Source organism: Thermobia domestica, chromosome 8 (assembly GCF_964235325.1).
Source record: "Thermobia domestica chromosome 8, izTheDome1.hap1.1, whole genome shotgun sequence".
Lineage (NCBI taxonomy): Eukaryota > Metazoa > Arthropoda > Insecta > Zygentoma > Lepismatidae > Thermobia > Thermobia domestica.
In genome coordinates this window covers 213,959,351-213,984,187 of record NC_137461.1, presented here as the reverse complement: position 1 = coordinate 213,984,187, position 24,837 = coordinate 213,959,351, and the positions used below count along the sequence as shown (strand labels likewise).

General features: G+C 34.7%; 1 protein-coding gene across 1 annotated transcript in view; it reads right to left on the bottom strand.

The window, feature by feature from the left end:
• Nucleotides 1-3,368: 3,368 nt before the first annotated feature.
• Nucleotides 3,369-24,837, bottom strand: part of LOC145693435 (E3 ubiquitin-protein ligase RNF169-like) — a 144,357-nt gene continuing 122,888 nt past the window's right edge. Inside the window, exon 9 of the mRNA XM_081769429.1 lies at nt 3,369-6,808. Within this exon, the coding sequence (XP_081625555.1) occupies nt 6,060-6,808 (749 nt within the window). The 3' untranslated portion in view covers nt 3,369-6,059. The remainder of the gene's footprint in view (nt 6,809-24,837) is intronic.

The window sequence follows — 24,837 nt, the reverse complement described above, 5'->3', positions numbered from 1 at the left end:
AATAAATGTAATGGCTCAGACTCCGGTCCATCGTTGCCTGTTAACTTTCTTTGGTGCTATTTGAGCACACTGGTGCCAAAGAGCATTAAGTAACTTGAAGATGAAACTGACATGTATTTAACTTTCTGTCAATGTACCTCATAGAAAAGTTGTTTCTCAGTAATCTATAACTTTAGTTAATTATGCTTCTGAATAAGTAATTCTTACCGTAACTCTGAAACACGTTTCTTTGTGAAAATAGTGTCGCTACTCTATATAGACCCTTTTTGTGTTGGCGCATGGCGATACTCAACCTGGAATAGTTAAACTTCAGGGGCGCCACAGAGATAATTGTTTATATATGGGAGGCAGCCTTTAGTAGAAGTAGTAGTAGTTGGTATTAATAGTTGTAGCAGTAGTAATAGAGCAAATAGTAGTAGTAGTTGGTAGTAGTAGTAAGTAGTGCTAGTAGTAGTACAAATAATAGTAGTAGCTCGGATTCGGTTAGGTTAGGCTAAGGTAGGTTTTGTTGTCTGGCTCCCCTCATCTAGACATAACCCCACCATTTTCCTGTCAAAACATTAAATAGGTTGAGAAGAACCTGAGGCTCCGTATTCTTAATATGTATATTCCTAGTGGTGCACATTGTAGAACATTTTCAAACCTATAGGAAAATAACATAACATGCTGGCACATTCTACAACAATTTCGAACATTCTGGAACATTCTAGAAGGTTCTAGAGCATCCCGAAAATCCTAGAACATTCTCGAACCTTTGAGAACCTTCTATAACAGTCTGACAGTCTGTAACGTTTTCCAAGATTGTTGATAATTCTAGAACATTCTGGAATATTCGATCAATGATGATTTTTGTAGGAAGAAAAGCAACATTAGAATTGAAAATAAAGAAATGCACGCATTGTTGTTAAAATTTAACTTTTTTTTTTTTAAAGCACAGTAACACCGTTGCTAAGGCGTTTTCTCCCTCTAGGACCCCTGCTGGTCTAAACCAAAACCTTCTTCATGGATGGAAGATACAGGGCTACAATACCGAAACAACTCCCATGGGGCTTCGGGTCTTGATTTCGGAGCCTTTGTGGCACGCACAGACCAACCTCACTTTTATTATAAATATATATATTGATTTCTTAAGTTTAAACATGAATGTTCTTTGTCAGTAAAATGCAACTCCTTTATAAAATAAAGAGAAAATGAAAGCACTTTTGTAGACAGGATTAGAATCCATGTTAAAGTTAATATTGTTACACGAATCAATTGCGTTATTCACTAGACTAAGAACACTTGACTTTAGCATCCTCCGCTTGCTCTGTTGACAATGTACCCTCCACAAACTTGAATTTATCATCACGCACTATGTCAGTTTTTGACTATTATCTTCTGAATTTTTCCTGGCGACATGATTCTAGTAATTATTCTCGGGCTTTCATTGGTCGCGCCTCCGGGAAACTCAGCAGATTACTTGCCACACATGGTATAAGAGTTATTCATAAACCTCCAGCCAATATCAGATCATTACTCACTGCGCACTCCTGACTTATACCGTAAACCATGTCAATGTGGCAGACCGGACAGAGATGGACAGACTGGATGTACAACAGAACAATGATGCAAAAACAAACAACAGCTACATACGACTTCAGCAACCCGAAATGTCAGGACTAGCAGCTTAGAGCTTGCGTACAAAATTGATTTTACAAATACCACCATAGTAGCCAAGTGCAGCAATTTTTGGGACAGAAAAATAAAGGAAGCCATAGCTATCTCACGGGAAAGGAACAGTCTCAACAGAGACAATGAGTTGGCAGGCCCTTTTCAGGAACAAAAACAATCAGCAAAGTCATTTCTCATAGCCACAACAGCCAATCAGAAGTCAGTATTTCCCTTAGGCAATCACAAGCCCCCATTCATAGCTCTGATCCTAAATAGTCACTATATATACATGCTCCCGTCTCCGGTCTCTTCATTATAATCCCTGAAGATGAATGCGATGTCTGCATTCGAAACGTCGGATGATAATACCTTTACCTGGCTGACAGCCAGAGAAGAATTACTATTATTGTCTTCTTTTTTGTCACATTTTATGATTGTTTTCTACATACCACTTGCATATTTACTTAAAGGCAATATTTAGATAGTCCATTCCTGTTAGAGAATACGCATATTATCCTGTAACAGAATAGGGAAAATAGATTCCCCTTGTACGCAGATTCGAAGAACGCAGGCTCTAAATTCAACTTTTTCTTAGACCTTGGAAGGCAGTCTAGGTATTTGTGACAGAAGTGCACCATACATATTGTTCGCAAACTGCTGCATTATTTTTAATGTCAGAATCATTTTAAAATGATAATAAACAGTATCTCGACATCTAAAACGTCTTAAAATTTTTAATTATTACATTTTATTCTTCTCAAATAGGAAACTCCTTGACTCATACCAGAATTTCCTGACTTTTACGTTAAAAAAAAAAAAAAAAAAAAAAAAAAAAAAAAAAAAAAAAAAAAAAAAAAGCCATTCGAACCGGGAAAAATAAATTAGTAATTTATGTTACCTCTCGACCGTCTTGCTCGTATGTGAACAACAAGGGTATTCTTCCTATAGCTTTTTCTACAACTCTAAAACAAGCAGGGCTCTTACCGTAACCAAATCAGAGGTGAACTGGACATTAGTTTTAACTGTGCCACCATCGTTTGTTCCTTCCATGCACTTGAGAATCTGTGATGCGGAAAGCATCCATAATTGTACATGAAGACAACACAACATTCCTTAGTTTAATAGTACATGTTCAAGACACTGATTAAGACTGTATAAACAATGAACGTAATACGTTACAGAAGTTGCGTTAAGACTTACCCGTATCCAAAGATTTTGCTGAACGTTTCACAATTTCCCTTACTAAAACTTATGATGGCACCCTTGTTTAAATTACACATTTCATTACTTTTACATTCATTCATTCAGAATAACAATCAGATTTTATTTGGTTTCCAGCTGACATTTTGTTTTGCTTTAAATGATTTATATTGGTGAAGGAAGGAGACCAAGAAATGTACAGAAACCTAGGGTAGCAATGCTGAAAGTTCGAAAACTGTGAATAACTCATTATTGAGTGTAATCTCTTCGCACCAGTTTTGCATTCTATTAATCTTATTATTTTTAGTAATAGTAACAATAAAAATACCAAGCTAACGAAATTTGTACCAAGAATTTACTGTAAAATTATAATTGCAAATAGAAGAAAAGTAATTTCAGTCTCAGATTAAGTCTCCCCTTACACGAAGCTTACTACGGATTTCCATACTTAAAAAATATATTTCAATCCAATAATCACATATATTTATAATGTTGGCGTATTTACAATGAAAGCTATATTGATGTTAAATTATCTTAAGTTTAATCACGTAAATATACAAGGTTTACAAAACACAGACATGTAAAAAAATATAACAGAACTTCAACATTTTATACAACAGTCTCGAGAAAATTCTCTCGATTTTTTTTTCTCCACCAACAGTAGATACAAGGGACAATATTACATGACTAGCTTTTCAATTTATTTACATTACAATACACTGAAAGTTTCTCACTAACACAATGTTATCTTCATGGCAAATAAGGAATAATTGCACTTAGACTGTTTGGCAGCAATGATAGTTGTAAGTTCAGACTGCTATTCTACGCCTTAAGTTCTCATATTATATGCAAGAATAGAGTTTGCGTAGTAAATACACAAAAAAGCAAGTCGTTGCATATACCAAAACTTTAAAACAAAAAGTAGAGTATATATATAATGCACACTATCAGCACAAGAAAACATCACAAATTCAGAAATGATAAAAATATGATATGAAGGTATATTAAAAAGTTTTGTTTTAAAATATTGGAAGAAAATTAACTACAATATATATTGTTAAATACAGTGTAACAAAAAATAATTAGATAAAAAAAATAAAGTTTTTAATATCTATAGCTGGTAGCGAGTTATCACTTTCTTATATTAAATCAACAACTAAGTTCACTAGTTCAATAGCATATAGGTACAAATTACGCTACTGAATTGAAACTACAATAACTATAGATACTGTTTTAAAGACATTCTGTTGCAACCTACTCAACATTTCAATCAGATCAGTGATTCCCAGCATTCTTACGCTCACGATATTGTTCTGGAGAGAATCAGACTCTAGGAGTACCATCATTAGATTTTTTTTTTTTCTCCCCTAAATTCTCCAGTATCTCTGACTAATCACGCGATACCGATCTGGGAATCCTTGCTTTAGATCAATGTCTTATTAACTATTAAAATTGTATTTGTTTGCTTCGTAATCCAAAAGCAAATATGTTTACAGTTTATTCAAAAACTACAACAAATTCTGTTTCATGTCTCAACAACACATATTGAAGTGATAATGAATGTTAGTTATACATATATTGGTACAAGAAGTGTGCGTCCATCACAGGCTATACTACAGCTTAGGAACTTTATGGCTGTGTGCGTCTGTTCTTAGCAGTCTTTTAATTCACTGTGAAGAAAAGATTGTTCTAAAACGCAGGCAAAACGCAATTGGCTTTTACGCGAAAACTTTATTGCTAATAAGAGCAGAAATTCGTAACTTTAACTTGAAAGCGTCATTTTTACAAGCATTACACAGCCATACAATGGTGAAGGGCTAATAACAAAATGGTGCGAAATTATGTCGGAAACAGGCATGGAAACCGAGAGCAGTTTCGGAGAACTCAGCCTAAATCTTATCAAAACAGGTTACTTTTGTTCAACTATATGGCGAACACACTTTTCCTTTCTTGTATAGATTATTCCCTGGCCTTTCTTATCTGTGACTTCCAATAATGGAGTTCAATAATCCTGATACAATTTTAAGACCAACACATAGAAGCATTACTTATATTACATTTTTAAAATTTAAACTTATTTTATTATTCTTTAAGGTGCCAGACCGGGCATTACTGTTTTTTTTCTTAATATTCCGCGCCTTACTCTGATGAAACATTTGGCGAAAGAGACTTATAATTTATTTTTCAGGATAGTGCTTCGCGAGAGATTTTAAACTATTTATTACAAAGACGTATTTGAATTTAAAAATCGGAGTATCTCAAGAAAGCTATCGCTAAATTATTGGAAACCATTGGGTTTGCTTTGCGAATGCTCTAAGAGTGAACACACAGGTCTTCTTCATAATGTTTGCTGAAAGGACGTCGGCAGTGATTCTGTGAACTAACTTTAGTGCAAGGATATTTTACTTAAATTTCACAGTAAGGTAATAACTTCCTATATTTTTCAATCTATTACTATTATTATTATTTGTTGTCATTTTATTTACTTATGTTCCATTCAGCAAACATTATGAAGAAGACCTCTAGTTTAAAGTGAATTCCACACTGCTCTGTTCTCTGGGAAAATTATTAATCGTCATCCACTAATATGATTTGATGTTTTCTCGATAACATCGAAATGGATTAATATCAAACATGGAAATGTTAAGAATTACACACTTTTAAGGATCGATTTTATCATAATTAGATGGTGTCATGTTTAAATAATAATTTTATGAAACATCGCGATGCTTGATTTAGTGATTACATCTATATTAAAGTCACAATTTTGTTATTTAAATGCCAAGTAAAGGTTTTTAAAAATGTGAAGAAAGAGCATAATAAAACAAATACGAATTTTTACATTAATTACTTGCACTTATATGCGAAGAATATTTACATACTACAATTTTTTACATAATTTGATTTCTTATCTCGATACATGCTTGTTTCCCTATGAGTATTGATATAATCAGTTCATCAGACGATATTACCTTCGAAAAAATCAAAGTGGTAAATGGTTTTGTGATGTTTTGTGATTACACGTTGAAAAGAAATTGAAAACCGCAAAACTACAATTGTTTAATATCTTCAGTGGAAGAACCAGTGTCTAACTCATCTTTCAATATGCACTATTGAGATAAAAGTAAAAATACTAAATGTAGAATTACATTACGTAGTTAATGTAATTCTAGAGTTAGTAGTATAATTATCTAATAATGAGTATCAACTTATCTTTTATAACGAAACGTTTCTTCTAAAGTTCTTTGTCTAGATTTTTGGCTTGGATTCTTGCAGAACTGACTTCGAAGTTCGTAAAATTGCGCAGTTCCTTTATGACGTTTTACGACAAAAGCCTCGCGATTGAGTTCTCTTTGTAGTTTACACGCTAATTCATAATCAGCTTGTTCTTGTTTTATCATTTCTTCTATTCTTCTTTGTTCTTCAGCCGACATAACACTGTTTATGCCAATTTCACTATTTTTTACTTTTAAATTTCCCTGTCCCATTATGTTCGTAGTTTCATCACTAGTAGCGCCTGTCTTATTATTCCCACACGACTCCAAACACTTTCCTGTCACTTCATTGATGCTGCTCGTTTCACGACTAGTACTGGCAGTGACAGAAACTGGATCACTTGTGGCACTGGTTTCACCACCAGAAGTAACAGTCTGTTTCCCATCAGCGGACACAGCATTCAACCTGGTATTAGAGGTTAAATACTCGTCTTCAAAATCGGTTTCTGAATCGGAATTGTCTACTACAGTTTTAATCTTTCGCATTATACTTTCATCGGATTTCTTTTTAGGATTTTCGGTTTTTGACTTTTTTCTTTTAGACTCGATGCAATCATCATCATCATCACTGCTGTTCGATCCACAAGATGCAGTTTTTTCATTTGCAGCACCACTTCGCGTCGTACCACCTCCCTCTTTTAGCAAAGACCTCACAGCTTTCACTGGAGATTTATGGTGAATTTCTGTAAAACAAACATATAGAAGCATTAATTCGAGTAAGAAGGAAGATTTCTACTTTGCATTCAAGAATATTATATGAGACGCTATCCAACATTTTCGGGACTGATTTATACAAAATAAATAACTTATGTAGATTTTAGTGGCCGCATTTACCTCTTGCAGTTCCAACAACCCATAAATTTTCTGTGAAATTGTTCTCCGAAAAGCGGTTAAGCCCTACTTGTAAATTTAGGTGGATCTTCTCAGTGGTTTGAAAACATCGTCCTTCGATTTTGAGTTTTTGGAAAATATAGGCTAGCGTAAACTCTGGAAACTATGAAGGAGCGTCATGCGCTATGGCCATGGCTGTATATTCAACGCATATATCGTAACACTTCTCATTTCGTAATCCGAAAGTGTTGTTAAAATCGCTGTAAGCACAAACAGCATAAACAATTAAAAGCTAAAATTCAGATATAGCAACACCTTGCTGTAATCCATTTTATACACTGATCCAAAATTAGTTGACAAATGATGAATGCTGTCTCGAAAATTCTGGATAGCTCCTTGTGCTCATAAAATCAATCAAAATAAAGCGAAAAATCTTGCATTAGAAGACCCTACTATAGGTGAAAGATGCATATGAGAAAATACGCTTTTTTAAAACTTCTCTGTAGATAAAATATTATTTGTTAACGTAACAGAGATAACGTGCGCCTCATGACACTTCATATATTTTATTTCAAAAGTATGAATTTTACCGAAGCATTTTCTTTCTATTACTTGAATGTGCGGTGTGCTGTACATGAATGGATTTCATTTCTGCGGTTAGTTATCCTTTAAACTACAATTTTACTTCGTATCTATGTAATTATTGACATCTTATAAGACGATATCTTTTAGATCGATATATTACTTACAAACATTACATAAGCTCCTTCGTTGCTGTGTGGATAGTTCCTTTGGGGCGGAAGACCCGAGTTCGATTCCCAACACAAGCTCATGTGGTTCGGATCCCACGTTAAGCTGGAGGTTCACATCTGATAGACTCGCTACTGAAAGGAGCGCTACACTCAAATCAAATAAAATCCACAACATATCATATTGTCCTAAATCGGAAATATCCAATTTCATGACTGTCTTAGTTTCATATACACAAATAAGCGTAATGAAGTAAAGTAACGACACAACGGCGAGATATGACATGTAGCGCGAGTGTGAGAAGAAGAGTGCTCGCACGGAGTCAGAGGTGTGTATGTTTCTATTTTATTGTATTTAAGTTTGGCATTGTAAAATCGTTAACTTAAGGAACTCCATACTAACTATATTGATGAATGAGGTGGAGATGAAATAATAAAGTTACTCCAAAGATCAAACTTTAAGAGAATCCTTATTAAAAGAAATTTCAATTTGTGAGAAGATGAGGCTAGAAAAACATTACTTTTGGTCTAAACTTCGTATTTTAAGAATATAATTTTAACAACATAGTTTAAATGCATACTTTTCTCTGAAATTCGTGTTTGCAGTGACAGTAAAAAGCGGTTGAATATGAATAAATCACATGACAGTTTATACAATATGGTATACCAATCCATACGTATAGTTAGTAACCTGAAAAACAATAAAAATATAACGACAAAAAGTGATTTACAGTAACAGGCAATTGAGAGAGTTTCTTGTATCCCTATCGCCATTTCATTGAAGATATGTTCTGACAACTTTTCGTAGTTCTTGGCACAATCAGGAGTTATAGGTAAATGGAAGGGATTAGTATTTGTTTACAGAGGACGCTTCAGTGAAATAATCATGATATGGCAAATATGTAACACACGAACCTCTAAAAAGCAATGAACAACTGATCCCTTTTCCCTTAAAGCAAAGTCATCAACTTATCAAAAATTCCGTACGAAATTATCAACTTTGAAGCATTTTGAGGGAAACGTTTCTTTCACATCTTTAACACGACCCTGGTTAGAATTACTGTACATATTACAAAGGTTAAGATTACAGATACTCACAAGGATGGATGAGGTTTTCTTACACAAAATCATTTTTCTTAATTGATAGGAACTATCATTATGTATTATTATTATTATTTCTCCTGCGAAGAGTTCAGCAGTATATAATGAAATCATTCTAGTCTCTTATTGTAAGTACACGAATGTTTGTGAACAATATTTATGCTCCAAGGATGTTTCTCGTCTTTAGTACAGAAACAGCACTCCTCCTCCATTTCAACTTAGATTCAAGGCACATTCGTCACAGGCAGTCAGAAATGTGAGTTTAATTTTCAAGCATCAAAAAGGAACAACGTAAAGATATCTACCGCCAACTCTGCTGACTTTTTACATTGTGCAGGGATAAGAAATTCATGACAGCTCGGTGGTTAATGCAAAGTATTAATATTTACTTGGACTAACCTTGACATAGTCTATTATTAAGCATTAGCTGAAAATTTCAAAGGAATTCCCATCTTCATCAGCTGCGTTTTCTTAAAGCATCTACAGCAAACTCATCACATCACAGGATATCCGTTATTGTAGTATAGAAATATCAAAACAAAAAAGTTTTTCCTTGTAATAAAGTATACACATATACTTCCAAGTATACACATATTACCAACAACAACAGTTGCACTCTTAAAAACTTGAACTTTTACAGAATTAATAGTAATGGTGAAAATATACTTACAGAAGCATCCAAAATATGAAAACGGAAAACCGCTGCTACATTTCTGTCAACATTTGTCGACTACGCATGGATTTTAGTAAAACCATATGTTGCTGTGGTAGAACAATGTATTTCTATTCGTATCCTCAATTAGATAAGAATGTTAATATTTGTAAGTTACTATTAATAAACTATTTCTTAAAGACAACGACTGCTCTTGTTATTGCTCGTTCTGGAAAGAAGTAATGCCTATGTATTCAATCACTCGATACTTACCCGAAGGAAATTTATTTTTCGTTCAACCGTATGAACAAAGCTTTCTTCCAGATCAAGCAAAGATGTGTAATTTTAAACGTTTAAAATACACACGTTTTACATACTATGTATATAATTGTGATATGTTCTATTAAACTTCAATGGAAGTCAGTATTAATGTCCATAAAACTACTAATTCAGCATTTTATTTAACATTTTTAGAAGAACCAACAAAATACCTAAGTCATATTCGAGCTCTCAATAAAAAGCTTCTAATATGTGTTGTTTTCCGTTTATGATCTATAATATGTTGAACTTACAAAAAGTATATTTCTGCTTCAACTTGCAAAGAAGTTACGTCGCTGCAAAATGAAACACTGATATGTAATTAAAAAAAAGAAAGAAAGAAAAAAAAAAAAGAAAATTGCCAACATATACGTCTTATTAAAGTTTAGCCGAGGACGGACAAACGTCTTCAAATATCACTTCTTTTCCTGTATTATTTACTTTAAACTATTATTGGTAACAAAACATGTACTAATGTAGCAGCATTAATTCTACAGAAGGATGTTTGCTGTGTATCCGACCATCTTCGATTCGGTGCTGCCACCTGGTGTATCATGCTGGAACCAGGCGTTTGCTGGTGGGAGCAGTGTTGTGTCTAACCTTGTAGGTGCGTGAATGTTATTAAACGGCGCTGAAAATCAACCGGTTACGTAATGGCCTTTTTCACGCTAAGTCTTTGTAATACGCATTGTGAAACAGTGTCGGAAGAATGGGTTAACACTCGTAGTGACGACTGCAAAAGCTATTGTTACACACAACAGGGTCTCCATGATGAACATTCACCCACGAAAATCACCAGAAGGCCTGTAAGCAAACTGACACCCGTAATGCTGGGGAGGGGATCCCTTGATTGAGTGGGTGCCAAGAAAATTCCCCCACTCAACGTAATATGGGCCACAGATTCCACCTTGCACCGTCAACTGTGAACAGAACAATGTGCAACTGCCTCAGGGTGAAGGCCATGTATACTACCAGCTACCGCGTCACATTACCGAACGTAAGACGAACTGCAGGATATTATTTGAAAAGTACCTGGAGGGTTCCATATGGAATAAAGTTGTCACAATGGATGGACATATGTATAGAGACATATATCCATCCATCTCTCTGCTGGAGGTCACATTCGGGCGATCACATATCGTGACACTGACGGCAAGGGTTGTAGCAACTTTGTTCGTCAGTGCAGAGAAAATCTGCCTGGTGGCTTTATGGTTATTACGGGATTCGTATATGAGAGTAAGTTCATGATACACACAGTGGACAAAAAACTGAAGGTGAATGCAAAATAATACCAAGAATCCATTCTAACATCTATCTATTTGAGAGACATCCCACAATTGTATAGAATGTACGCGCACCAGCTAATGATTCATACGGACAAGGATTCGAGTCATACAGCCAGAACACCACCATGTTTTTATCAGGAAATGGCAGGGGAATCAGGAATTCCTGTTATTCCGTTTGAAGACATTCCTGTGAAAAGCCCAAATGTCAGTTCAATGGACTTGTGAGCATTCGGACTATTGAAACGACATTTTCCACATCGTCGCCCGAGCACTCTGGATGGTCTATGGAAAGCTTGTAGGGAGAAGTGGCACAAAATTCCCATGCCTGTTCTGCGCCGAGGCTTGCAATGCTGGGGGTCCAATAAACACGATTGGTGGTGGCGGCGCGGTCTCGCTTTATACCTATCAAAAATGGTCAGGTATAAAGCGAACAAGCTTTTGTATATATGTCCTCCCATCTTAATTCGGAAGCTAAAAATTGCTAGCATTTTTCCATTTTTCAAATTGCATTTCAATTTGGCAGCGACATGACTTTTTGAACGTTGGAGTAAAGATATACCTCTTGCAGACTCAAAAGTATAGCAGTACAAGAGAAATAACGCAGATTATACTCTGAGCAAAATAAGAAATTAACTAACATTTGCAGAAGCGTATGTTGTCGTGTTGCCACGCCATGAGCATTACGTTGAGGCGTCTACTTTGACTACTTCACTTCGGTTGAAAAAAACTTCTGAACATATTTTAGAATGCGGAAATACTGTAATGTAGTCTCATTCTACAAAAACCTTCCTCTTGTAACTACCACAAACGACGCTTGACTGACTCTTTCTCGGTAACCTTAGTAATCCTGTGACGTAGCTTCCGTTCTCAACACAAATTTCCACGTGGTATTGAACTGTCAACTAGTTTCTAATTTTGATCCGAGTACAAAAGTATTTTATCAAGTGCTCGAAGGCATTTTGTTGGTTCTTCTGGAAATGTTAAGATGAGGGCACAGGCAAATAAGACATTTTGGAAGAAAGTGTTTTTATAAGGTTGGAGCAAAGATAAATTTTTTTTGGGCAGGCATCAAGTGATTCAATACGACATAGGCATTTCTTGGATACTTCTTTCCGGAGTAACCAGCAAAGAGAGGAATTTTTTGTCTTTAACAAGGAGTTAATTAACAATAATTTAGGAACATTAACGTTTTATCTATTTGAAAATACATAACGTTTTATCTATTTGAAAATACATAACGTTTTATCTATTTGAAAATACAAACAGAAATACGTATGTAGTTCTACCAGCAACTAGAAATTAAATCTTTCAGATTACGCCCCGCGATTATACCTTTTAGGGTAAGGCAGACGGATGATTAAGGCAAGTGAATTATGATGGAAGAATTGGTGGAATGATAATATGGGAGGAAACGGGAGTACTCCGGAAAAACACGATGTTATCCACCACAAACTTATTTACCCGAGGAACCAGTATCTAGGAATTACAAAAGAAACCAGCTTTTTAGAGACGGACGTTTTCCTTGTTTTGGAAAACAACGGAAATTTTCGCTTTTATGACTTTTTATAATTCTCTCAGTCAAGTAACACCTTTCTTTTACTATAGTGATTTAAATAACCGAAAAAGTGTCTTTACACCATTCATTATTTACGAGTTCTATGTAGTGACAACGTGTAGCGTAGTCGCTCTCACGCCTTTGTTGTGAGTGGTCCCAGGTTTGATTCCCGGTGGAGACAGTCAGAAAGGTTTAACAGCTTTTTCAGGCCAGCCATTTTGAGTGATGTTTTCCTGGGTTTTTCCTCATTCATATCAGGCAAATACTGGGATGTTACATAACATAATGGTTCCAGGTCGCTTCCTTCCTTCCTCTCCAACTCCCCAGGAAGGTGATCGCCGAGGGACGTCATCCCTCATATGTGTAACGGGTTAACATGGCCATAGGTGCCGAAAGGTTAGAAACCTAATTCCTAATGAGTTCAGTTCCATCTTTTATATTGATTTTCAAATGGACCTTTCATAAGTGTTTAGCAAGTAAGTTATGCAACCAGCATACCAGAATAGTCATGTTGGTTGTCTAACCACTTTACCTGAAAGTTCATCTTCGTATGTGGTTTACAAGTTGCCTGAACTCAAACTGGCACACAAGAAAACCGTATCAAAAACGAAACAACACACAAACCCACTTTTATTTTGCTGTAGAATTTGGCTTACATTTCGTTCTCCGTTTCGGTAAAACTTCACTGCGAGTTTCACGTATTCTATTAAAACTTAATGTAAGTTCAGTTTACAGAATTACAGCCATAAACGGTCACTTTAGGTATGATGACAGTTTAGCGACGCAAAAGTTTATTATTTATAGAATTTATTCTCTTTTTAAAGTTACATCGTGTCAACATATTCGAAATGAGAAATTTGGGTATATCTTCTCCCGCTCGAATGACAATTTTGTGCCACATCTAACTGCTACATTTTCAGAACCATTATTGCTAAAATTATAAAAATTTTCACTACTAAAACTTTTTTCATAGAACATGACTCACTAGTAGCTCTACAAACCATTCTGTCTATTGGCTTGCTTTTTCTTTCTCATCAAGTGACTGTATCCTTGATTATAAAGCTTCCCATGATCGTTTCTTCAAAATATAGTTATTAAATGCTTTTCTATGTTAAAATCAAGGTAAGCATAACATTATTTCTTCATTAAAGTTGAAATGCTCAAAAAAGTCTAAAATTTTACAAGACGTGAGTTCTTTTTCCGAGCAATTACATCTCTTCCAACAACATACGTTTTTATTCAAATACACGCGTAATCAATAAATGGTCACAGAAACGAAGAATCACTTTTCACATTTTAGATGCTTCAGTTTCCACATGTTAGCTTTTACCGTTGGTCCTGTGAACCTTCAAATTTTTGAGTGCATTTTTTGTTGCTGATAATATGAAAGAATTTGCATATATTTTATTACAATAAACGTTTTTGCTTTGATATTTCTACACTAGAACGATGAATGCTATGTAATGTGATGAGTTTGCTGTAGATGCTTTAAGAAAACGCCACTGAATAAGATGAGAGTTCCCACTGAAAATTTCGGCAATTATTAAAAAACAGACACATACCAAGATTATTTAAGTGAATATTTGTAATCATGCGTCAGTTTGCTTCCTCCACAAAAACAATGATGATGGCAATTAGTGTAGAAGCAGAAGCTTACTAAGTAAAAGATTACAATTTCCGTTTAACAAAACCATAATTTTTGAAGGGCTAATACTACAGGGTCTCTGTTTTTTTTTTAAAAAAAAAGAAAAGAAAAAAACTAATGGAATTCACTTGTTTATAGAATTTCTAAGTCCATTTTTTATGTGGTTTGTGACAAATGATCAGGATGGAATATTTATGGGACTATGTTTACTGATTTAAATTCATCCTGTCTAATATAGGCAAGCCTCAATAAAAACAGCAGACATCCATTGTAACCATAAGGACCAGCTCACTGAATATTAATGGAGAAAATTTTAACTTTCTAAGTGAACCTCGTACAAAGGCAGCTCTGAGAAATTTCTCTTCGCAAACAGACAAAAGTGTATATGTATATGTGCGTCTTTGCGAAGCAGAAATTCCTTTCACTTCTCCAAATATGGGTATAAAATGTAACCCAAAGAGGAAATCTACTCCCTCTGCATTCTTAACCATAGTGCTTCATGGCTATTTTTAACTATTACGTTATCCATTGTGTTGCGTTGGTGGCTGGGAGCACCTCACTGAGGAGGGACTGGCAACAGTGAATTCAGTCTCTGATAGACGACGGTGAAAGAAGTTTGTTACATCAAAGTTGTTGACGTCTCAATGAAGGAAATTCCTAAATTGTCAATTAAAATAATTTAAAAAACAGTTAAATAAAAAATTAATTTTCTTCAAGTACAATGAAGCTCATTAAAAGTTTTTTTTTTTTTTTTTAAACCTGAAAACAGGCTGGATACGGACAATTACAGCAGATAAGTATAGCAGAAATAGGGGTTTTTCCCTCTAAAAAATTACGCGAATGTGAACCGCGCACAAGTCTGAAGGGCCTTAATTAAATATAAAATCGTTCGATTAAAATGAATAATCGATAATTGTCGTAAGTGTGTAGTGATATCTACTTGAAACATATATATAAATTCCTAGTTATGCATGATATCTTAGTTTTTTTTTTTTTTTTTTTAATTTCCTGTAAGCACTATTATCACTTACCCACCCGCCTACATTTCAATAGTGAAAGTAGCGAAATGCATTCAGTGTAGAATAACCAAAATACTGCCACACCATCAGTGTATCTTACGCGTTGCTGAAAGGCTGCGCAATACTGAATTCGAACGCAGTTATTATCAACAGGATGGGGCACCATGCCATACATTTCATGAGAGTTGACCCTAGTTTATTTATTTATTTTAAGGAATTAGGTTATCAAAGGGATCGTCGCCTCCGAGGGGTTGTAGCCGGAATTGACTACATCTGACTTCTTTCTACACGGCTACCTAAAGAGGAGTATATATAGAAATAACTTAACCACCCCAGAAAAGTTGAAGCAAAACATTACATCTGAAATTGCAAACAATAGTTAGGTGGAAATATTTCGTTTGACAGCCAACAACAAGGAATGGTGTGTTGAGTTTGCCTGCAGGAACAAGGCGGACATTTTCAACATCATCTCTAAAATATGTTTCGTTTCATTAGTGATAATGTAATATAATAATTTTTGTTTTTATGTGTGATCACTAACATCTAATTTTTAATTTAATTTTTCAATTCAGCTTTACAAATTCAAAGGTCTATTCCAATTGTAAGATACACTAATGGATATCTTACGTTTTAATCGAAGCCTACATTACCCGGAATGAATTTAAACCAGTAAACAGTCCCACAAATTTCCCATCATTCCTTGCACATTTCCCACAAAATACATGAAACTTGTGGTTTGAAATTCTATAAACATATAAAATCCGTTACACACACACACACACACACATATATATATATATATAAAGTCGGGGCCATGGATAAGAGACTATTTTTCCTGGAAGAAGGAAGACTTTCCTCTACCCCCTGTGGCTAAGTAACCGCAAACTGCACTGGAGGTCGCGAAGGACTCAATGATGCCAGATTTCTAAACTGAATGAACTGGTTCCTCTCTGTTTTGAAGGTTTCCATTCCAGATTGTCATATGGGAACAGCAGAAGTAAAAAAAAAAACTTATTTTTTAGTTCAACCTAGACACAACTTGCATTATGTTAGTATTCGAAAGTTTTCGATAAAGTGATATGTTTATTTATTGCCCATAAAAGATCTGTAGGGAAAATGAGCTAACGAAGTATCTCATTTTTTAAAAACGGATTCTATTTTCTTCAGGATGACATTTTTTTAAAGGAAAAAAAAGTATGGAAAGGGAAAAATTTACGCACTTAAAAGGTAAATATTTATTCTCAATTTCTGCAAGAGCCTAACTTTTGGCGCTATAGTTTACAACTAAAGGCAGGTAGTAGGGTGATTTTTCTTTCCCCCCTTTATAGTTTTCCGATTTTTGCAAGCCATAATAAAATGAATCATATTTGTAAATTTAAGCATGATTTGTTTTGAAGTTTATATATATAGAAGAAAGAAAGAAAGAAAGACAGTATGTCTTACGGCTTCATCCACGACTGAGTAACAACACAAAAAGAAGTTAAAAGTTAAAACGTTTTTTGTATTGTTTTGCAAATTAAAGAAACGAAGAGAAGGAAGTAAAAATCTTAGCTTGGAATGCTTTCTCAAAAATTTTCATTCCTTATAGAACGTTTCAATTTACTGTTTATGACCATCAATGTTTTTCATGGTTGTCAGTTGGTAAGTTTTAGTTTTCTACTTTCCCTTGAGATTTTGTTCGAAGAGATTGTAGTATGCTGGTGGTGTCTACGTATTTTCTTGCTGATTGGAAATGTCTAATTTCTTTCGGCGGTACCAGATGATAAGCAACCTAGTCCTTCTGGCCAGAAAAGTCTAAGTAACAAATAAAAGAATCATGTACTTGGAAGTGAAGCAAAGCAGAGGAAGCAAAACATGAAAGTTTCAGGGGGCTGAAGGTGGTCGGTCGAAAGGGGCTCAAACCCTAGCTACCCCTAGCTAGGGTCTGGTTTCGATATGAATATTGGTTAAGAAATCCGGGCGATATGTATCTTTTTTTAATTAATGCTAATTATTCAACACTTATCCCCACAAAGCATTTAATTTTCTTATTACTAAGTGCAAAAATTGGCGTACATTACTCTCAAAAGTCAAGGATATAAAATTACTTAAAAAACGAGAACATTTTCGAAAGAGAGGATAAAGAATTATTTGAGAATCGAGACAAGACGAGACTTCTTCAACCTTAACAAGACGTCTCCTCTCGTGGACAACACTAGTCAAGGCTGAGTTAAATAGTTTTTGCGCGTCCCAAACCAGTGACCTTACTTTAATCAAAGATCACATATTGGAATAATATAAAATAATTCTAAACAACATTTATTTAATATCACCAGTTTATTGGCTTCAATGATGAAACCATAGACCCAGCCCACGTCACTAACCTTAGGATACGTTTTCATGTAAGATACTTGCACTCAATTGAATTACATTGATTTCAATACAAAAGTAAAGTATTTACAGATATCATTCTCAACAGCTTGTTTTCAATTTTATTTTAAGTTTCGGTACTGACAGATTTATCAACCGAGCGCTAATCAAATTTGCAATTTTGCTGACATTTTTCACTAATCTTTGTTTCTAATTACCTGAGGATATTTCTTTAGTAAAACTAAAATTATAATATTATAGAAATTGACCCCATTTCCCCTTCTCAGGAACAGATTTTAAAAAAGAAAGAAAGAAAATCCGAGGGCGCGGCCTGTAATTTTTTTTTAATGAGAAGTGTATGTGCTGAATTTTACGCCTTCTTAAGCGAATCCTCACATTCGGCATTTTCTAAACAAATAATCGGAAATTTGAATATTAATAGAAACCCCCTCTTTCCCCCTATAGGAGCGAAGTTTTTGCAATCATTGAAACGTGTTTTCTGTTAATTTTAATGAAGAATTTATCCCTTAGTTCCATCTTCTTAACTTAAAGAATTTATGATATATATTCTATTTTTAGTAAAAAAAAAAAAGAAAAAAAAATGAACTCTCTGTCTCCTATAGGACATATATCTTTAAAATTGTTTTATTAGCCCTTGCCTTTTGACAAAGGAATATTTTGTACAAATCCATGTTTGTATCTATAATAGTTTGAGTAAGGTATTGATGAGTAAGTCACTTTAGATATAATCTTTTTTAATTTTTTAAATATAATAGTGTATATATCTTTTTAAAAACTCATAAATAATTCGTGTTCAGTTTTGGTATTTTCGCCCTATTTGAATTTTGTTCGCACTCGATCATAACATTTTTCTTAGATCACTTTTTATTACACTATTCACGAGTCAATACGTTTCTACTACGGTTTTCTCAATGGTTCTCTCTAGAAGAAAGAACATATGGTGTCCAGACATTTTCAACAAAAAATGTGACAACCTTGTCCCTCAGCACGTGCAGAAAACACTTTTGTGGTCACTTGTGGTCATGCTTGTGGAAGGAGCTGTTTCTTACGAAGGGTATGGGTAAGGGTCGCTTAACGGTGGCCGCGACTTTATATATCAACCCGTAATACTGGGATTATTTTCAAGTTAGAGAATGCAGGAGAAAACTACGCTCAGATTAGTTTCCAGCAGCTCGGAAACTATCAAATACACCTAGTTTCCCGAAAAGAAATCAAAACTGAATTTTGTTGGCCAGTGTAAGAAAAATAAATAAATAAATAAAAATAATCACCGATCATTATTCTAAAATGCTCTCTACTCTATTTACTTTTCAAAAATAGCAACTGGTCTTCATTTTGTATTTCAAACAATGTTTTCTCTTTTAACAATTTTCATGTTCTTATTTTAAGATTAGTTTGTAGGGTGTCTACTAAAATTCCACAATGAAATTTCTGACTTTTTCGTAATAACCTTTGCTTTATCAAATCATAAAATTTCCAAACATTTTCAAGAGCGCATTTGGGTGCGAATTAGGCCGAATTTTCACCCATGCGATACAAACGAACTTTGCTTGCGATTTGGTAGCGTCTAAAGCCGACCATAGACATTTTTGGTGTTGATTTTTGATGTTTTATAAAATAAAATTTTTCAATCTGTACTTACATTTGCAGTTAAAAAAAAAATCGTGACCCAAAAGCTAAATTTCGTGACATTCGTGATCGATAGACACCCTGGTTTGATGAATAGTGCACCTTAAGAAGAAATTATTCAAGGTGGAGCGAAAATAAATGCAAGAGCGTATAGTGGTCTGAAGAATGAATTTGGATACCAATTTTCTTCAACCAAATATATCCTCCCTCCTCCTTTCGCTCTCAAGGCATATTACTTTCTAATTCTAAACACGAGAGAGAGAGAGAGAGAGAGAAAAAGAGAGAAATTTCCGACTAGGATGAAAAAAAAAAAAAAACTGTTCCTGGTTATGACTTGGAGATAATTCACCATTGTAACTGCTGAATTCTTACGTAAACGATTTCCTCTTCGGTGCATATATTTTTGTGACATGCATGGGAATCAGCTGTGAAATCGTCAATCCAGATATCTGACGTGTTTTTCATAGCTAGATTTTTTAATGTTATTCTCAATTATGTTCAATTATATTCTCAATTATTATGTTTACGTATATTTTGTATTAAAACAATTTACGACGCATATTTCTATAATAGGTTCCTGTTCACATTATTAAGCGTAAATAACTCCTGAGAATTTTAATGAATTATTTCAACCTTCTTTTTTTTTTTTTTTCTGGTGTAGAAAGTTTAAAAATCTCTATAGTAAGAATAACTGCCGTATTTATTTTAATATAAGCACCGCATTTGTTCAAAATGTAGGGCTAAAATTCTTCAAGGGCGTTTATAATCGTATAATACGTATTTAGAAAAACAATAGAACTATCAATAGATTCCTTTTAATTGTAAATAATGACAATCACTTGGCAATTTTAACAATGTAAAGTTTACTTCCTTAGTTTCATACAGGATTCGTCACAGAAGTAATGCATGAAATTATTTTCTAACGCTACTTTCCGTCGCCAGATGTAGTGTGTGGAGGGCTTTGGGAACACAGCGCACCGCACGGCAGTTGGCTCCGTGTTCCCAGAGCATCAGGGCACGCAATAGAGAAAACTCCTCTCTGGAAGTGTCGTCGAAGTCGCAAAGAAGAAATCTCTGTAGAAGCGATAAGCTATCAAATTTTGCCTCAAACTGGGGAGACTCCAGGCGACATTTATCAGATGATTCAGGAGGTCTTTGGTGATGACTCTTTGGTCAAATCCCAGTTGGACAGGTGGCACAAGAAGTTCGGAGAAGGCTGACGTCATACATGTATTTCTGGTTTTACTCCTTTTTTCTCCTTTCCGTATTAATCCTTTTTACCTTGCCACTGAGGAAGGAACCAGCTGAGAGTTCCGAAACGTCAAAACCTTTAAATTTTTCAAAGGAGGATTATTGGTAAGTAGCCAATTTCTTGTTAATTTTGAATATCTCCCCATGCACCCATGTAATTATAACAAAAATATGTATGCACATATCTTTGCACAGAAAATTAGGTGCCATGGACAACGAAGTAAGTCCCTGGAGCTCATTAATCCTGTTAGTATAAAGAAAATCGTAGACTCGCAGTGAAATACAGTAGCTATTACATCAAAACTGTTCATTGGAAAGTCATGGTTTATAGTTCATTTTCTTTAGCATGAAACAAGCTTTCCAGAGGTGCTATGTATTGGGCTCCAAACGTACTTGAACAGGGAAAATTGGAAGAATGTGGGGAAAATTCACTTCAGAAATCCCTCCCATCAACTTTGGTCCCCTCTGGAGTGGCCCCGGGTAAAAGCATTCAATTCAAATGTATCTCGAAAAATACTATGGGGAATAAGAAATGACTATACCTAATTTTATATTGATAGACGGAATAGATATGAGGAGAAAGCTTGTATGCGTTTTGCAGCACAGCATATACGTCTTGTATATTCCTGAATTACATATGAGCATCCTAGCGTACTGTTCTTGTTGCATCGTTAGTAGTTAGACAGTTATAAAGTAGGGAAAGTCGGAAAATATAGTTACAGCCAGGGGGCATCCATGGAGGGGTCCATCGGATAGTGAAAAAATCTTATTTTTTAAAAACGATTGTGTTTTGTCTGTAGCAGGGCGCACTTATGGAAACTCCATCCGATCTGGACCACATGCAACTTGACAGACATTTGTGCACTTTCTTAATAAAACTATACTTTCTTTAACAATGAAATTATTAATGTTGCTTAAAGATTTGAACTTATGCTATATCTGTATTCTTTTCTTTCTTATAAAAAGAATCTAGTTGTTTAATTTTTTCTGTGAATATAGGTAAAGTAGGGGAAGTCGTGTGTTCCAGGGATACAATGTACCAGGAGACATGACATCTACAACTCTCCTGAATTTCGTACCAATGTTGTCTTCCTATCACTGAATTCAGTTTTCTATACTTCATTTGGGTAACAAAGTAATTGCATATAGAGAGAAATAAGTGAATTGGGAGGCAATATATGTTTTTTGTATATCAAAGTATTTCTTTTTTTCTTGCTGACATTCGAAGAGTTTTTCTTGCTGGCGCGTTAAGTGGAAGTAACAAGCAAATGTTCCAGCACATTTAAGATACCTATGTATTGCTTCTACATTCTAGTCACTTTAATTTATTATGCACTCCTTTTGTTAAATTTACTTTAATTTATAAATATTGCGATCCAAGTACGAAGGGACACGAATTTTTATGTACCAAGGGACAATACTTTGCATACGATGATAGCTATTTGATGTAGCTCGAATAAACTTATGAATTTGTATTTAAAGAAAAAGTAAAAAGTATGCCTAGTTAAATACTCATTGCATGGCATTTCAGCAAACACTGTGATAAAACTACAATATTATTTATTTTATATAACATTATATTCCTTGTATTTAGAAAGTTAGGGGAAACCGGGTATTCGCGAACAATGAGGTAATGCCGAACACCCAAGTTTACGCCCAAGGAAGCTTGTTAGAAAACAAACGATTTTGCTGCAGGCTAGCGGAGAGACCTAGAAAAATGTGACATAAATTTGGTAACAGTCAGTTGAGTGGATTGTCAGGAAGAAGACGTTTTGTTGATTCACTTATAACATTGATTCAACAATCTGGGCAAGGTACGTTGGCTCTAATCTTACCTATATTGCTACAGATGAGGCTATATATTCCTCCATATTTGAGCATTAGTTCTTCGTAATCTTACTAGCCTGCATGCAGTCAACAAATAGTTCTAACTTTAACAATAAAATGGCATCTCATGGGGGAATATATGTCATTACCCCGGAGTGTTCGGGAGTATCACATAGTGTGAAATAAATTATCAAAAATTTTTAATTTTTTTTTTTTATTGAAAATTAAGTAATAAGTTAATGAAATTGGTTTGGGAAATAGATCATGTCTTGCTAATAAGAGTTATTAGATTTATTAATTAGAATGGTTTGCTATATTTATTATTTTAGTTCATTAGTAGCCTACTTCATTATTCTTCTATCAGTAATCCTATTTTAGATATCTGATCCTTCATCACAGGCTACAATTTTTTCTGTATGATTCAAAGAGTGTTTTAGAAATTTATTAGCCTATTACTGTCCATTAGCAGTTAGTCAATTTTGTTCAGCCTATTAATCACATTTGAACACTTAACTTATAAAGAACACTGACCTTGGAAGCAAAACATTAATGCGCATATCTGTGATTTCTACAACTCCAAATAATGTTTTCATTTTAACGAATATTTTACTTAATGCATCGTTATTTCTGAATTTATTTCGTAAGAGTACATTTTGTTTAGCCTATTATCTGTTAGTTTTCATTTGTAATAGTTTCAAAGATGATGAGGTCTTGTCATGTTTCTCATTAACTGGAGTTATGTTTGTAATTATAATTCTTATTAAAGATTTAAATATTAAATTACGGTATAATTTTAATGTATTTTAATGCATTTCGCTTCTTTTGTAAAGGAAAGTTTAAAGTAAACAGTATTCGGGATTACCCCAACCACTGGGGCAATCCCGAACATGGGTACATTTTTAAAATATCTCACTGGTTTGTCGAAAAATGTTACTTTTGACTTTCCTCTGCATTTTAGTTAACAGGAAAAACTCCAATCTTTCTGTCCACAAGAAATCTTAATTTTGTCTCTAAAACCAAAAGAGTTATTTATAATCAAAGAGTAAGTGTTCGTGAATATCCCGCTCTCCCCTACTTAACAACGCAAAAATTCCAATTCTATTGAGAAAGTGGAAACAAGCTATGGTTTCTGCTGCACTTATAATTATTTAATTTAACAAACGAATTAGTTGGCAATAATCAATTATCATCAGATTTATGATTGTCCCGAGGTACAACAATATAAGTCCCTTAGTAATGCTCCACCCCCTCCGTACCAAGAGACAAGATGACTTGCTTGGTTAAAATTGCTCTGGCTCTTGTTATTGCTACGATACCCATGTAGCATACAATATGAAGCTAATTATTAAGGTTATCAAGACAATATTTTTTTCTTTGGCATAGCACAAACATACTCCCCTTTCAAAGACAAAATATATAAAAAGTGTTCCTGGGGTACACAACTTCCGCTACTTGGAAATTTTTATCGTTTACTCGGGTGCAGAATAACGTCGTGTCTTTGTCTTGCAATATTGTACCTCTTCCAACTTTCGACACCCTGCACAAAAAATTTCTGGGTGTGTGCCTGGTTACAGTTTATACCTTAAGAATGCAAGCACAAACTTCAGTTCATACTTACTTTGAATGTTGCAAAAATCCGCAAGGTTCCTAAAGATTACAATAACACTTTTTTCTTCTTAATAATTATATATTCGCTGTGTTAATGTAACAATCTATTGTATATACAGATATATGTAGATGTGACAAAGAGAAAAACAATCACACTGTCTTTAAAGACTCCTATTAGGGTTGGATAATAATAATAATACCTGTAATAATAATAAGGAAAAGCAACAAACGTTATTGAATCGAGACTTTTGAATGGGTAACAATAGCTTGAGTTTAGCAGTTGAAAAATTCGGCTGCTTCTTTCTTTCCTTTCCTTTGTTTTATATACATATATATATATTTGGTCTAGGAATTAATTCGTGCGGGTGGACAATAGATGGCGCACCGAACGGAGCGTCCCACAGTTCCGTGTATCCACACATGTGTTGCAAACCCCTGTCATCGCGTATCGTTCGTAGTATAGGGCAGTGGATTAAAGCGTCAACAACACCAGTTTGTAGTTAAGTGAACATGGCGCAATTTGTGCCTGATAAAGTGTTTTTGCGGGGTGTCCTGCTGCATTACTTTAACATGCAGAAAAGTGCGACTGAAAGTCATCGTATTTTGGTGGAAGTGTATGGTGACCATGCTCTAGCTGAGCGAACGTGTCAGAAGTGGTTTGCACGGTTTAGAAGTGGTGATTTCGGCTTGGCAGACCAAGAGCGGGCTGGACAGCCAAAAAACTTTCAAGACGAAGAATTGACAGCATTGCTCGAGCAGGATTCGTGTCAAACGCAGGAACAACTTGCAGCAGCATTAGGCGTTGATCAAACAACAGTCTCCAAACGCTTGAAAGCCATGGGAATGATTCAAAAGATGTCACATTGGGTTC